This window comes from Fukomys damarensis, unplaced genomic scaffold (genome assembly GCF_012274545.1).
Source record: "Fukomys damarensis isolate Sample0158 unplaced genomic scaffold, DMR_v1.0_HiC HiC_scaffold_4, whole genome shotgun sequence".
Lineage (NCBI taxonomy): Eukaryota > Metazoa > Chordata > Mammalia > Rodentia > Bathyergidae > Fukomys > Fukomys damarensis.
Genome location: NW_022900916.1, coordinates 6,978,324 through 6,993,350, shown reverse-complemented (window position 1 = coordinate 6,993,350; position 15,027 = coordinate 6,978,324). Strand labels below are relative to the sequence as shown.

Sequence of the window (15,027 nt, the reverse complement as noted above, 5' to 3'; positions counted from 1 at the left end):
AAGTTCAATCCCCGGTACCAAATAAAATTAAATAAAATGAAAACTAGTTTTAGGCTGGAAGAAATGTTAGGCTATATTAAACAGTTGTATAAATAGCCATATGCACTTATGATATGCAACCATTCATCATCTAAGTGATTATTCAGTAAGAGGACTTACAAGGGGGCAACTCAAAAGACTTGGTTTTCAAAGCAGAGACTGGGTGTGTAGTACCATCGACCCTTTCCATTGTGAGTGGATTAAGATGCTGTAATTTTGTGATACAGTTGTCCCATCTGAAGCATGGTGAATTATCATTTGATTTAAAGTTAAAATACGGCTAAAATTTGATTGCCTTGCTACTGAGCTTGCTTTGCTTCCGATGGTGTTGCTTTCACTCATCAAAGACATTACGATCATCCCTGCTAGGTAAGCTGTGGGTCACGGTGAAGGGAAGTTAATTTTCTACAGGAATGGTCCCTGTTAAAGAATGTCACGCTTACTGTGACCATCTGGGACTCTGAATAGGAAACACCCTTACCTCAAAAATGTGGGTCTGTGTCCGGTGGAGGACTGCTAATTCTAAACACTTCTGTTAGGTTGGAAACTGACATTTTATACCATCAGAATCTCACCAGGACCCACTCACTACTGCGCCATTAAATGCTATTTACTGTGGCCTTTGATGGTCTCATGTTTATTCATGACATGACTTTGGGTTGCATTGTCAACTTGTGTCACCCACAAAATGCTTTGACATTCTAAATAATTCTTAAGCAAGGGCCGATTTTTGGATCTACTGTTTCCATCTTCTTCTCCCCTGTCTCTTATCTAAATGCTCCAAATTTAAATTACTCAATAAAATCAGTTTATGAGCTGCAGGATTGGATCTAATTTCTACACTACACGGCAAAACATATATGCTGTATCTCAGTAGTATCTTGCTAGTAACATTGTAGCTTCCTAGTTTAAGAGGTACCTAATAGAAATAGAAATGTTATCATAGTTTTTCACAGAGCACCCAAGATACCAGTTTTGAAATTAAACTTCCTAATTAGTTAAAATCTATGTATTAAAAGTGGCAAACCCAGTTTAACAGGATTTATTGATCTCTGTCACCAATATATTATAAATGCAAAGTGATGCATAATGTGGTATATTTGGAACTGCGGCTAAAAGGCAAATTTTTCATAGATCAAATCATAAACATAAATCATAGTAATGGTAGCAATAACGTTTTACCCATGGAAAAAAAGTACAGAAAATTAACCTTCATAGCACAGTTGAGGATATTAAAATGATAACATTAAATTTTTCTATCCTTTTATGATGCTAATGCTAACGTCACTGGTAAAAGTGTCTTTAACATTTGCTCACCATCTTATTTTAATATTTCACTACAATAAGATTGTGCTCCAGGGAACATGTGTGAGAGCTACTTTAATTAAGGACATTGGACACCAGCAACGTCCCAGCAAATCAGGCCACCTAAGCCCAGTGCTCAGATGAGGAAGGAAAGAGCCTTGTATTGTCACTTAGCTCCTTGCAGTGGTGGCAGCCATGAATCCCTCCAAACCTTGCTTAAACCTACTGACGTTTGCAGCATGACTGCAACAGGTATTCAGTTCCCAGAGAAAGGAGATTGCAGCCAGCAAGGCTTAAGCTGAGGGCCTTCCCTGGGCCTTGGGCTTGGGTTCAGAGCCCCAGGTGTGGCTCCTTCTGTGCCCGGTGTGGATCCCCTGCCAGCACTGTTTCTGGCAGTGGAAGTGTGTGCTGTGGTGTGATATCCTTATCCTCCCTGTCCGTGAGTGGCTCTGGTGTTAGGATGAGTGATAGACTCACCCACAGCCCCTGCTCACTAATAAACAAGGAAAGAGCAGCCCCAAACCCAACAGTTTAGAAATACAACTACCTATTTGTGATCCCCTGTGAGCTCTATGTGCATCCCAGGATTGAACAATGAGAGAATGCAATCATTAACACTGAGCACCAAGAGAGAAGGTTAAAAGCCATAAATGTGAGAAGCACACTGTTCACTTCTGATCTGCTGTAAATTATCGTGTCTTTTCAGGAGCAGCACTAGAACACAGCTGGCTTCTTCATTATGCTCTTTTGCTGGCCTGTGGTTACTTTCGACTGCTACCTTTGCTGTGATACTCATGACTTATTACGGGTTAATGCTTTCTAATTTCTGGGAAGAAAAACTGATTGTGTGAGCTCTTTGTGAAGAATTCCAGGGAAAATTCTGTTCTAAAGAGGTTATATCGTAAGGCACATTACACCACATGGATCCCTGACACTTTTATGATCCTATATTTGAGTGATGTCTCACTGCAAAGGAGTGTAGACATGTTGTACCTCGTCAATTCTTTCTTTATAATAACCAAGGTTCAATGTGAAGAGAAAAAAGCTTGGACAAACTTCAGTTGTAATTCACCTTGGGTCCCAACCAAGGGACAGAACCCTGAAGGAAGTTTCAGGGGAAGGGTTTTTCTTTCTCGGTTGTTTGTATTTGTTTTTTGCTATAGCTTCCAGCGCTGCAGCATGGATCGTGCCTAAGAAATGTCCCCAGAGCTGAAGATAAGCCTTTGGAAGAAAGTCAGGCTTAACGAGAGTGAGGGAACAGGCTAAGACCTTACTTCCCACAAGGCTCGATCAACAAATATGGTGAATATTCACTTCAAACCTGCGTCACAGTCGAAGGTGCATGGCCATGAATCTCCCTCAGAAAACTCCCACTTGCTTCAAACATGCTTATGGCATCACTCTAGCCACTCTCTGAAGCGGCCGAAGTCCTCTTTTGAGCTGAGCTGTCACGGCTGCCTCAATGTCCTGAATTCATTCAAAACATTTACCTTTCATGGTTACCTCGCCTTTGAGGCACAGCCAGAATTGCATGGTGCCAGATCTGGAGAACAAGGTGGATAAGGACACACCAGAGTGTTTTTATTTGATGGAAACCACCATGAGTGCTGGACAAGGTGTAATCAAATGATGCGGTGAATGTTTAATTAGTCATGACGGTAAAAGACACATCGCCATTAATCCCTCTCAAATCTCTCATCTTTTGAACACTTAACCCATTGCACTTGACAATGCATTTTATTGCAATGGGCTTAAAAACTTAAATCAACAGATTTTCATTAGGATGGCTGAAATTTTATTCTGTAAGATTCCAAAGTGAGCCGGACTCATTTACTTTGTGTGTGTGGCCTGGTAATGGAAGGAGGAGAGGCAATGGCTGTCATTTGCAGTGATCTGAGTGTGATCTTTCCAAATTTTCAGCTGTGGGGTGACCGAGAAGCCGAAGCTGACTTATTCTCCACGACGAGCGAGGCCTCCACGGCACAGTGTGGCAGTGGGTGAAGGTTCGCCTTCTATTTGTCCTGCTTACTTCGTCAAGGTCTAGAACTGGCTCTAGGTACATTTCTACGTATGGCTGAGCTTGGCTACGAAAAGCCACAATGTAAGCTCTTACCCAAAATTAGGAATAAAACACGTAGAGCCAAATGTTTGCCTAACCTAAAAGAGCCTTTCTGAGGAGATATTAAAATTTTTATTCATGGTCTGTACATTTAGGTATAGGCTTTTCTTGGCCAGCATCGATGGTGATTTCTTGAACGGATTCATAAAATGAAACCATGTAACTCATCATTCAAATGCAGATAGCATAGAGAACAAAAGGGCAGCTATTAATAATTATGCCGGAATAACACAGACTAGGCCCAGAAAAACTCACATATGGTCACCTTAGATGATCTCACAAATAACTAGGCCATGAAAAAAAGTTCCCTGCCACATCCAAAAGAAGTGTCTGAGGCAAAGACACACACCTCGCGAAAGAATAGCGGGAGACAACAGGGAGAAGAATGCAAGAGTCTTTGGAAATATCTTTTCTCCTCTTGTGAGAAATGGCTGACACAGTGCAATGTTAGGACTGTTTACAAGCAGAGGACTTCGTGATCACAAAGAAAAGGCAAGTCCTACCTTCCTGACTCAAGGGAAGAGGAAAGAGAAGAGAGGTCAAAAGTGGCCTGGCTTGTCCCACTGTACAAAGGGTGCTCATTCCCTTTGCTTTTAAGTTTTAAAATTCTAAGTATCAGGAGCAGTAAGAAGTCAATTATCAACAGAGACTACACAAAGGGAAATGGGACTTTGCAGTCTTTGGCTGGGAGGGCGATAGTTGTTCTTTTTGGGAACTGGTGATACCAGATGAGTATCACTGATTCGGAAGTCCTAAGTCCTACGTCCAAACCTTTTTGAGCTGATGTGACTTCATGGAGCGGAAGGTCATCACAACACAGGTGTGCTACAAATACTGCGTGAAATTATCTTCCGGCTATGGGAACCAGGTGTTTATGAAACATAATTATTTTTGTATCTAGATTTAGGCATCATCCCCAGGATGCCTCATTACATTAATGCAAATATTCTAAAATCTGAAAAAAAAAAAAATCCAAAATCCAAAACACTATGGTCCCAAGCATTTCAGACAATGGTGTAGGATCAATGTTCAAATGATTAATGTGAAAACCCAAAGGCTGTGTTGCCCCAAACTTAACATATCTTTTCTTGGCAAGGCTCTATACCACACATGCAAGCATTAGCTGATACAGAATTAAATTAGAGGGAAAACAATTTCTTCCTGCAGAGTTGGAAAATATCTAACACACATCTCCCAATGAAACATCCATTTTGCACACGGACGATGAGAAGCTACCAGCATTCTGACTTATTTTTACTGTGCAGCTTCATGTGTCTGAGATTTCTCATTGTGTCCTATAAGGCAGCATTGTTCAGAAATTCTTTCCTATGTACAGTATTTGTTTCTCTAGTTTCACTGTAAAATTCTGGTGATCAGAGAAGACCTCTCTGCACTTCTCTCATGGAGGGCCTTGCAGAGTTCTAGACCCACATGGTGGGTCTTGTATGTTCCTGCTGCCTGGTGTGGGGCCTTGAGCTCCCCCTCTTGGCACTCTGCCCAGCGCTCTGAAATCAGAGGCACTGCCTGCTCTCTAGGCGGATGATTCTTCCCTTCTCTGCTTTCTTCTGTTCCCACATGATCTGAAGAAGATCTCAGAAGACAGGAGGGATTTCTAGCTTTCCCTTCCTAAGCACATACCTGTCATGTTCTGTTTCATGTGGCTCTGATAGCCTATGGTTGTCTTCATTTGTTTAAAATCAGCCCCTCCTAGGAATACATCTTTATTAAGATGTCCTGTGCATGCACATTAAAATGTCAGTGTAATCTAATTATGACTCAAATGAGGCACAGCAGCATTTACATCATCTAATAAATTTCCATCATTTGCAGGGACTGATGACTTGAATCCCAACATTTCTTGACAGCCTCACAGAACAAGTGTTCAATAGTTCTCCACAGTCCAGGCTTGTGCATGGAGGGGCATATTTTTATTTGGGAACTGTGGCCTAGTTTTGAATGTGAATACAAAAATCTCTAGCTCAGACATGGCTATAAAGAGGAGACCATGAGGTCTCTACTAGCCAGGAAAAATATCAAAAGACTCACAGCTTTAATTAGGATTCTCTGCCACACTTTTCCTGGCCCCATTGACTTGTTTTATAGGAAAAAGATTGAAACACACAAGAATAAATAGATCCAAAGCTAAATGTTATGCTTGTGATTCAAAGGAATAATCATAGAAGTGGTTCACAAACAAAATTTTGAACCTGGCCCCCTTTTGGGGGGGGAGTTATATATAAGTTTTATGATTACTGTATTAAAAAATAAATAAAAATCCTATTTTAAGATGATGAGAAGTAGATGAGCTTTCTAGTACTTAATTTTATTTATTCATTTTTTCTATTAGTTAATTAAAAAATATCATTCTAAAATTTTTAGTGAGGGAAAGAAATTTCTTCTTGGAAACAGGAAATGTACACAGGGCAAAGGGCTCTCGTTCTCCCAAGACACATGCGTGCCCAGAACAGGGAGAACTGGTGATCTGCCCAGAGAGCTCATGCTCCTTGGTTTCCTGGGTCTCCGGGATTCACGCTTTTCTTCCTTGACATGATTTCTGCGTTTCATTTGCACTCCATTTAGTGTCCCGAAATTGCAGGGCAGAGGAGAAGTAGGGAAAGCAAAGGAGCACACTGTCTTTGGGCTCCCTGAGAGTTGTGACCTGAAAATATGACTGTACCCTCAGGAACGTTAGGCAGAGCTGAAGGAAGGAGGCAGAGCGGGGGTGCGGCTGGAGTGAGGCCATGGGGGTGGCAGAGGCAGCGTGCTGGGGGTGGGCGGAAATCTGCTTTCTTCAGCTGCCGAGGGAAAGCAGGTGAAGAGCTGCCGGGGGGAGGAGTGAAAAGAGACCATTACTCCTGGGGTCATCACGGGGGTGGGGGGTGGGGGTGGGGAAGGCAGCGAGCAGTGAAGGCAGCGAGCAGCAACCACCCTGCAGGGGCGGGGCAGACAATCAGAATTCTCCCAGGGTTGCCAGGGCGTCACGGGTCTCGCAAGCACAGAGAGGAGACGGGGAATAAATACCATCACAGCCTTTGTCCTGAATAAGAAGGCTTTGCACTGGTCAAGACACAACCCCGGAATGGAAGCAAATGGCGAACAAAGAGACAGCTTCAGAAGGAAGCATCTCCTAACGCTCCCTGCACCTATCCAAAAAGCAAGCGAGGAAAAGGCCCCAGGATCGTGTTTCAGTAACCCTGCAGTGCATTTCCTCCTTCAGACTTGGAACCTCCGCAGTGTCTTGCTGCCCACTTGTTTGCATTCTTTTATTTCCCCACTAGAGTCGTGAGAGCCCGGCAGAATGCTCATGTTTGATAACGCCCCTCGGTGCCGAGAGCAGGGGGGATATTGATAAACACTGGGCTACCGAAGGAAAAAAGGTGTTAAGAACTGTGCGGATATCTTTGCAAAAATTTTTCAGCGTAGTGAACGCTAATACCCTAAATTCATACCCTATATTTTACTGCTAGAAAATGCTTACTTTGTTCTACCTCTACGCAGCTGACATTCTGATGACACAGTCCTCCAAACGTATTTCATTGGTTCATCCCGAAGGAGAAGAATGAAACACAGCAACTCTGAGGCAGCTGATTATTTAACGGTGTGAGTATAGGTTCATTTTGATGAAAATGATTTCTCAAAGGGCCACTGTCCTATTTTATCAACAAAAATTACTTCTACAAAGTGTTGGAGAGGACGGGGAAAAGGTATTAAGCCTGCTTTTCCTTGCACCAGCTGGGTGCATAACTTGCTGTCCCCGAGCTCATCAGAAGAGTAAGCAGATCTGAGATCCTCCGAGACCACGCACAATCGACAACTTCCTTTTTATGCTTCAGATGATAAAGTGAAACAAGACATCAGGGGGCATTAGAGGGGAGGAGACCAGCAGCCTGTACCCCGGAGCACCAGGGACTAAGCCCTTTTCTGGGCTGGACTCCTCAGCCACGTGCTCAGGATCTTACTACCCAGTGTATGTCCCCATCAGGCCCTTCAGGTCCCGGCGTCTAACACAGGAAGGACACGACCTTAAGGCAGTAGGAAGAGGCGTCACTGATGCACATACAATACTAAAGCCTTTGTTTTCTATTATTTATAAAGTGCAAAGAAGTAATTCCAGAAGACCTTCAAGTGGGGTGGCGAGGGTATGCATGGTACTTTACGATGACGGACATTCAAGTGGACCCAGAAGCATTCAGTGAGAAGCTGAGGGTCTGGGTAGAGACGATCGATTGGCACCTGGCCCCGCGCTGCCTTTGGAACCAGCTGCCTAAGGGCCGTGAGCCGCAGAGACTTTGCTGACATTTTACTCTGGGCTCTGCCTTCTTCAGTGACAGCCTTCAAGAGCCTCTGAGAAACTCCAAGCTTTGCTCAAGATCAGATTCAACAGATTAAAAGGTCCCAGTGTTTCTCTGGTGACCTATGTAAAACTAACTACTGCCCTTGTTCCAAAATTCCTGATTTTCCTCCAGGATTTAGGGAAAAAAAATAGGAAATAAAATTTCAAAGTGAAAGTCATAGTACACTTACTTTTATAATCAACAGGGGTTTTAAATCAATGGGTATAAAGCGTCAGTTAGATTGCAGGACGCTAAGCAAGGTACAGGACCACAGCTAACAATTACATTTCAAAATAGTTAAAAGAGAGGTTTCTAGATATTCTCAGCACAAAGAAATGATAAATACTTGACATGCTAATTAGGCTGCTTTGATCATTCCAAAATGAAACCGTCATATTGTACCTCACAAATGTATACAATTACTTGTCAATTAAAAATAAACAAAAGCAAAAAATTGGGGCAAAGAAGCTTTTTTTTTTATACTGGGGATTGAACTCACGTCCTTGTGCTTGCGAGGCAGGTACTGGAACCACTGAGCTAAATCCCCAGCCTAGGAAAAGAAGCTTTTAAGTGAATTTCAGACCAGTTGATTTCTCTTCAGAGATACTTTTGCACCTCAGAATATAAAAATCATGGCAGTCCTTTCAATACGTCCCCTGGCAAGGGCATGGGCTACGATTAATGAACCCTGGCTGTTCGGGCTTTCACTTACGCCTACTTTCATAAATGGCTCTGGACTTCTCGTAGAGCTCGTACGGGTCAGGCTTCCGTGGGTCAAAGGCCTCTGCTGAGTCCGGAAAGGAGCTCCTGTGGAGGGCAGGTGGGAAGGGCAAGTTCTGCGGGATGGCCGGGGCAGACAAACTGGTCTGTGGACTCCCTTGACTCTCCCATCGGTCCATCATCTGCAAAGCAGGGGTGGGGGGCAGAGAACATGACTGAGGAACACACATTCTCCCTGCTCATTTCCCTTGTCACCCTTTAAGCTAGACTTTTCTGCCTCGATCGCTTCTCTTTCAAGGAGCGGTGAAGACTTTGACATACGTGCCTTACCAGAAAATACTCTATTTCTATATAATAAAGCATCGTAGTCAGTTATAAATAAAAGTAGTGCCTTCCTCAGAATGGAAACATATCTCTAACATTTCCACTCGATCGTCAGCAGGTCGTTAATTTATCTGAGTTTTTCCTATACAATAAAGAGAACATGTACCTCAAGATAATGTATGTGTAAGTGCTCAGAAATGCATGGTATTGTATTGGCCTTTTCTAAGAGGATCCCAGATTACGACACTGCTTTCCTAAAACAGAAGATAAAGAAGTCCATGCACATTTATTTGCATCTACACATGGCCCAGCAGCCTCCTGTCCTTAAACATTCAATCATTTCCCTCTGGTTTATAAGTAATTCCCGTGGCCACCTGGGATCCTGGCTGCATTTACTGCTGGCCTGGTGACATCTCCCCTGAGGTCTGCTGCTGCTGCTGGTAGCACTTTCCCTGTGGACGTGATCTTCTGCGACCCTTACAACAGCATCACGAGGTAGACAAAGCAAGGACAAATACCAGTCTTTTCTCCAGGACAAAGCCAGGTCTCCTGAGGTTGCCTATCCTCCCCACCGGCTTCACCTCCATCCACCTATTAACTGACGTCTCATTCAAACTCACTGTCTGACTGTTTGTTTGCTCTGAATATACCTAGAGTGCATGTAAAAGTTAGATCAAGTTATTTTTTTGCCGATGATTCTGCACTGGGTTATCATGGTCCTCAGGACCAAGGTCGAAGTCCCCTGTGGGTGTGGCAGCCTCCTCAGGACCCAGGCTCTGTCCACTTGCTCGGGTCCAGTGGCAGTCTCTCCTGACTATCCTAGGACCCACAGGGTTCACTTCTGCCCCTGAAGTTTGCGTACTGTGTTTCTCCTTCTCCCTGCATCGATCAGCCCACGTCTGCTGCTCCAAACCCACCCTCACTCCCTGTGCTGGATTTAGACCAGATGTCCCTTTCCTGGGGGTCTCTGCTGACCACTGACTGTATCCATCCTGGGTGGTCCTCATGTCCTGCTGCAGGGAAGAGTCCACCTGGTCATGTCTCCTCAAATACCGTGCACAGGGGACAGGGGCCGGGCCTCTACACTGTCGTATTGCAGGGCACAATAAGTGCTCAGAAAATGCTCATTTCTCAAGTGCATACAGTCACCATTAAAATGGGGACACTGTAAAAAATTAATTTTCATACACAATGCATTGCATTTGGCAGGACCCTTTCTCTCTCCTACTTCACTGTCCCTTTTCTCCCCTACAATGGCTTAATTTTGGTCACGGCTTTGACAGTCAGTCATCAATATTTTAAGGCTGAAGGGATGGAAAGGACCGTGGAGCCTGTGATTTTCAAACTGTGCGTGCATGTGCCCTGTGAACACCACGGGTCCCCGTAGCCCACCCATCTGGGAGCGGCCCAGGGGTTTGGGCTGAGCCAGCAAACTGGGAAAGCAACAGGTCACTGACTCTTATTTCAGAAAGACTGGCTTTAAATTGTTTTCTACATGGGCTACTGCCCAAGATTTCTCTTGAAGTTTCTATAGCTAATGAGGACGGATGAGCCCTGGTCTTGTTTAGTTCCTTCGTATGAAATATAATCTCTAGAAGCACAGAGAGGGCAAGCCGCTTCTCTGAAGTTCAGCAGCTGGTGACAGCCCTGCTGGGAACCAGCGCACAAAGAGCCTAAGCAGTGCTTGTTGACGTCACAACACACTGGTGAACGACCGGCAAATTCGGTCAGGGCTGCAGCTGCCTTTCTGCTCAGTGGGCTTCCTGCTCCCGTTTAGCACAAATCCCTCCTCGTGTGTTTCCTAACTCATTGAGCAGCAAGACCCACATAAGAAGCCATTCTGCTTTCTTGGTTATTCCTCCGGGGTGATTTGTGTGAGGCAGACAGCCCACATTTTATATGTATATTTGCTTCACTTTAACTGACTTCTAGCACCACGTGGATACCTTTTGGCTTTTACTTCCTCACTTTGGTTTCCACACTTAGGATACCAAATGCCAAAGCCTAAGTAAATTAGAAATATGGCCTGAGATGCTGTAGAACCTCACTTGTCCCCACGGGGTCTCGGTTATAGTCTGTTCCTTTCATCTCCCACTGAGGGTCACTGGATCCCTGCACATGTCCTACAGAGCATGCGTCATTTGTGCACAGTAATCGAAGGAAACACGCTCCAGGTGAAATACTAGTAGTTCTAAAAACTACTATAAACTATAGAACAAATAATACTTTGGGCACAGTTTGGGAAGGTTTTTGTGGGAGATTGACAAATTCTACCATTTCTATAGCACAGAGATCAGGAAATTAGTCAAGAGTTTGGCTCATGCTTAGCAAAACACAGCTTCTTGCCGTGACATTCCTCAACCCTCCGCTCACTCTGTCAGGGTTTCTTAAAAAAACGGTGGAGCAGGAAATCACAGTGCCCATGAAAAAGCAGACTTACAACCCTGCTGGCCCTTCCTTGCTCCCTCCAGACGCAGTTCCTGGTGGTGCCAGCCCAGGAGACTCCGGGGTGAGCCACATGCCTTCGCTGGGCCTGCTGGGTGGCCAGACTGCACCTGCTGACTGCCCCTACCTCCTTAGGTCCATCGGTCTCTGGACTTCTGCCTTCTACCAGTGACACTCTGTTCCTCTCTATGTTCAAGAATCTCCTGGATTCTGATCCTGTCCTTTGTCCGGTGGCCCCAGCCTCACCGGCTCTACAGCACATCTTCCTGGGTCACCCTCTGCAGAATGAGCTGCTTGCCAGGCTCTTCTCTCTCAACTAGGAGTTGTACTGGGCTTTTCCTGTTTAGTCCCTCAGGTGACCACACATGGGTGAAGGTAAACATCTCACCAGAGTAGGGAAAATGGAGGCGAGGTTGTTTTCTATGTCTGGGAGAAGACTTGCATCTTTGCTGGCTTTAGTGGATGATTGAATCTCTGATAGTATGAAGGCTTACTCATCGAAATATCTGGGGATAGAGCGACCATACCTGTGCACTGAGTGGTAAAACAGACTCAATCATGTTTATGATTAATTTTATTTTACTTTATTATTATTATTATTATATTATTATTATTTTGTTTTTTTGAGACAGGGTCTCACTATGTAGTTCAGACTGCTCTGGAACTCACTGTGTAGCCCAGGCTGGTCTCCAACACAGCGATCCTTTGAGACAGGGTCTCACTATGTAGTTCAGACTGCTCTGGAACTCACTGTGTAGCCCAGGCTGGTCTCCAACTCACAGCGATCCTCCTGCCTCAGCCTCCCAAGTGCTTGGATTACAGGCGTGCACCACCACGCCTGGCTTATGATTAATTTTTGAAACTCAGATTATGATTCTAGGGAGGAGAGTGTCAGTGAATAAGGTGGCCCATCTCTTCAGTACTCTGTCCCAAACTTGTTTTCTTCCTTTCGGATAGTGTAAATATACTTCCACCACTACTTTAGGCAGGGTTCGGTGATGAAGGCATTTGGCTTAATTCTATACTTGAAGAGTGAACTTTGATTCCTTCCAGACTGAAAAGAATGAAAACTCACCCTGAGAACATTACTTCTTAAACCAGAAGTGATTCTCTTGACATGGATTAACTCAAGAGGTGGAGCTGCAGGACAGGAGAGGGTCCGTGAGGGACAGAGAACCAGGAGGAGGTTAAATGTCACCCAGGATAATATTTCCTGACTCTGACCAAGTACGTCACAAGTGCTCTTCAAAGGAGAGCACATATAAATCCACATATTGGGGGTGTAGTGTGTATATTTGTTTCAATTAATTCAGCCACCCAGGTTCATTTCATAGAGTGATTTATTTATTAAGGGCTTATGTGCAGATGGTCTGACTTCTGTAGGGTCAGTGGTTTATATTTCTAAATTTAACACGCAGAGGCACTCTTTTAAGTACCTTGCATGGATTAGCTCACAGAATCCTTACAATAGCCTTAGGAGAGGGGTATTATTATCTTCATTTTACAAATGTAGGGCTTGAGATGCTGGGAACTTAAGCAGCTATTTCAAGGTCACACAGCAAGGAAGGAGAAATAAAACTTGAACCCAGGCAAGGTGTATGCCATCAGAGTCTGCTCCTCTAACTATAGGTATGGCTGCTTGCTACTGCTCCCAGTTTAAAGGGTTTCTGGTAGACACATGCAGAACATTAAATCAAAAGCTCTCCTTTTTACTCAGCCTAAGACCTGGAAGCCCAGGTCTTACTCTTTGCGAATATGCAAGGGTACAAGATTAATTGTACATTGAGTTCTATAAAACCTTTTTTGGAATTATTGACTAGGGTGTAATTACTATAATGACAGCAAATGCTGCAATTATGTCAAATGACATAATTTGTGTAGTAAATGTGGTGCATATAAGGAAATCACTAGATTGCATAATTGTTGCACCATGTCGAGATTGCAAGGTTGCCTGTGAAATTAGGTAAAGATATGTGTACCGCCACAGCACAGATTTAAGCTTGCTGGTGAAAGGCTGGAGCCAGTTAGGAGCTGGACAAGATAAATCATTTGTGACATTTAGAATCGCATGCATCACTAAGTGATGTACAAAGACGGGGACACTGCTGGTGAGAGCATCCTGCTTTCTTTTCCACAGTTACCTTCCACTCGTGGGACTTAGACATTCCTGTCAGGGTGAGGTGTCCAAGGCACCATAAAAGGAGACCCCAGAAAGCCAGGCCCAGTCCTTGGGGGTTGGGCAATTAATAGTGCTGTGGTTTGGATGCTGAAGGTCCCCCCAAGGCTGATGTGTTTAAAGTATGTTGCCAGTGGGGTGCTCCTGGGAAGTGGTAGAAACCTGGAGAAGTGGGAGGTGCTCACATCATGTGGGTTTGACCTCGAAAGGGACAGTGGGACCTTGACCCCTCTCTCTCTTTGTTTTTCAGCTCATGATGTGAGTAGATTTGTGCCACCAGGCTCTGCTACGAGGGGCTGCCTCATCACAAGCCTAAATCAGCAGAGTGAACTTATCATGGACAGGCCTCTTCACAGCTGGGCCAAATAGCTTTTTTCTTTATTGGTTGCATGGTTTAAACCTAAAATGTCTTCTAAAAGTTTCATGTGTTCAGAGGTGGGACTTTAGGAGGGTGATTGGGTCATGGGTGCGTTACTCATCAGTGGATTAATTGTATGTGTCATTAGGAGTATGGCCTGGTTGGAAGGGGTGGGTCACCAGGGCTGTGATCTAGAAGGGTCTATTTTGGTCCCTGTCTCCTCCCTTCTCTCTCTCTGCTTCCTGGCTGCCATGGGTTGAGTCGTCCTCCACAATGTTCCCCACCACACTGTTTCTCCCTTGGCACCAGCTGACAATGGACTGAACCCACTGGAAACTATAAGCCAAATAAATCTCTCTTCTGTTAAGTTGTGGGTGTCAGATATTTTGTCACAGTGACAGGACAGTGACTAAAACATTAGTTTTTCATTTTCTCAGGTATTTCATTATAGTGCTGGAAAGCTGACTAACACAATAATTCCAATTTAATGCAAATAAAGACTGGCTCCAATGCTAAGCCAACTTGGCTAACTGATCCTTACAAGAACATCACTAAAACTCACCAGCCTCATACAGTGACATAAAATTTTCAGTATGTTACATAAGCAGCTTAGACTCAGAAAGCTTAGGGGATGGTAGAGATCACCAGTATTTCAAGAAGATTCAGAAGGATCATTCTAAATGATTATCAGGTCTGTGATATATGTTTTACAGAAGTAATATGTAATACATATTTAGAATATGTATTACAGAACTAATATATATATATATATATACACACACACACAAACAAAATTAAAATAAATACATGTATATGCACAGAAAGTTAAATATATGTGTGCATATGTTTCATTTAGCTCTGTAGCCACACACACACACAACACACACACACACATTTAGCTGAGACATTAAAATGTAAATATAAGTATAATATATAAGTATGTATGAAGCTAAATTTCTTGTAGTTCAGATTTAACTCATAAGGCAAGACCTCTGAGCATGTATTTTACATTGCTTCTAAAAATTCCACCTTGTAAAATAATATAGCGTGAATGACAAGGGAAACATAAAAGATTTTTGAAATATTTTCATTATACCAGAGTGAACTGTGTGTTTATTTTATAAGTCTATTTAACAATGGGAATGATTACTTTTATGTGAAAGTAAGATGAGCTAGTCTTTGCCTTGAGGGACAAATATGAGACATG

General features: G+C 43.7%; 1 protein-coding gene across 1 annotated transcript in view; it reads right to left on the bottom strand.

Annotated features, from left to right (window-relative positions):
* Window positions 1-15,027, bottom strand: part of Magi2 (membrane associated guanylate kinase, WW and PDZ domain containing 2) — a 439,692-nt gene that overhangs the window by 111,574 nt on the left and 313,091 nt on the right. The window contains exon 10 of the mRNA XM_033756513.1: window positions 8,510-8,699. Within this exon, the coding sequence (XP_033612404.1) occupies window positions 8,510-8,699 (190 nt within the window). The remainder of the gene's footprint in view (window positions 1-8,509; window positions 8,700-15,027) is intronic.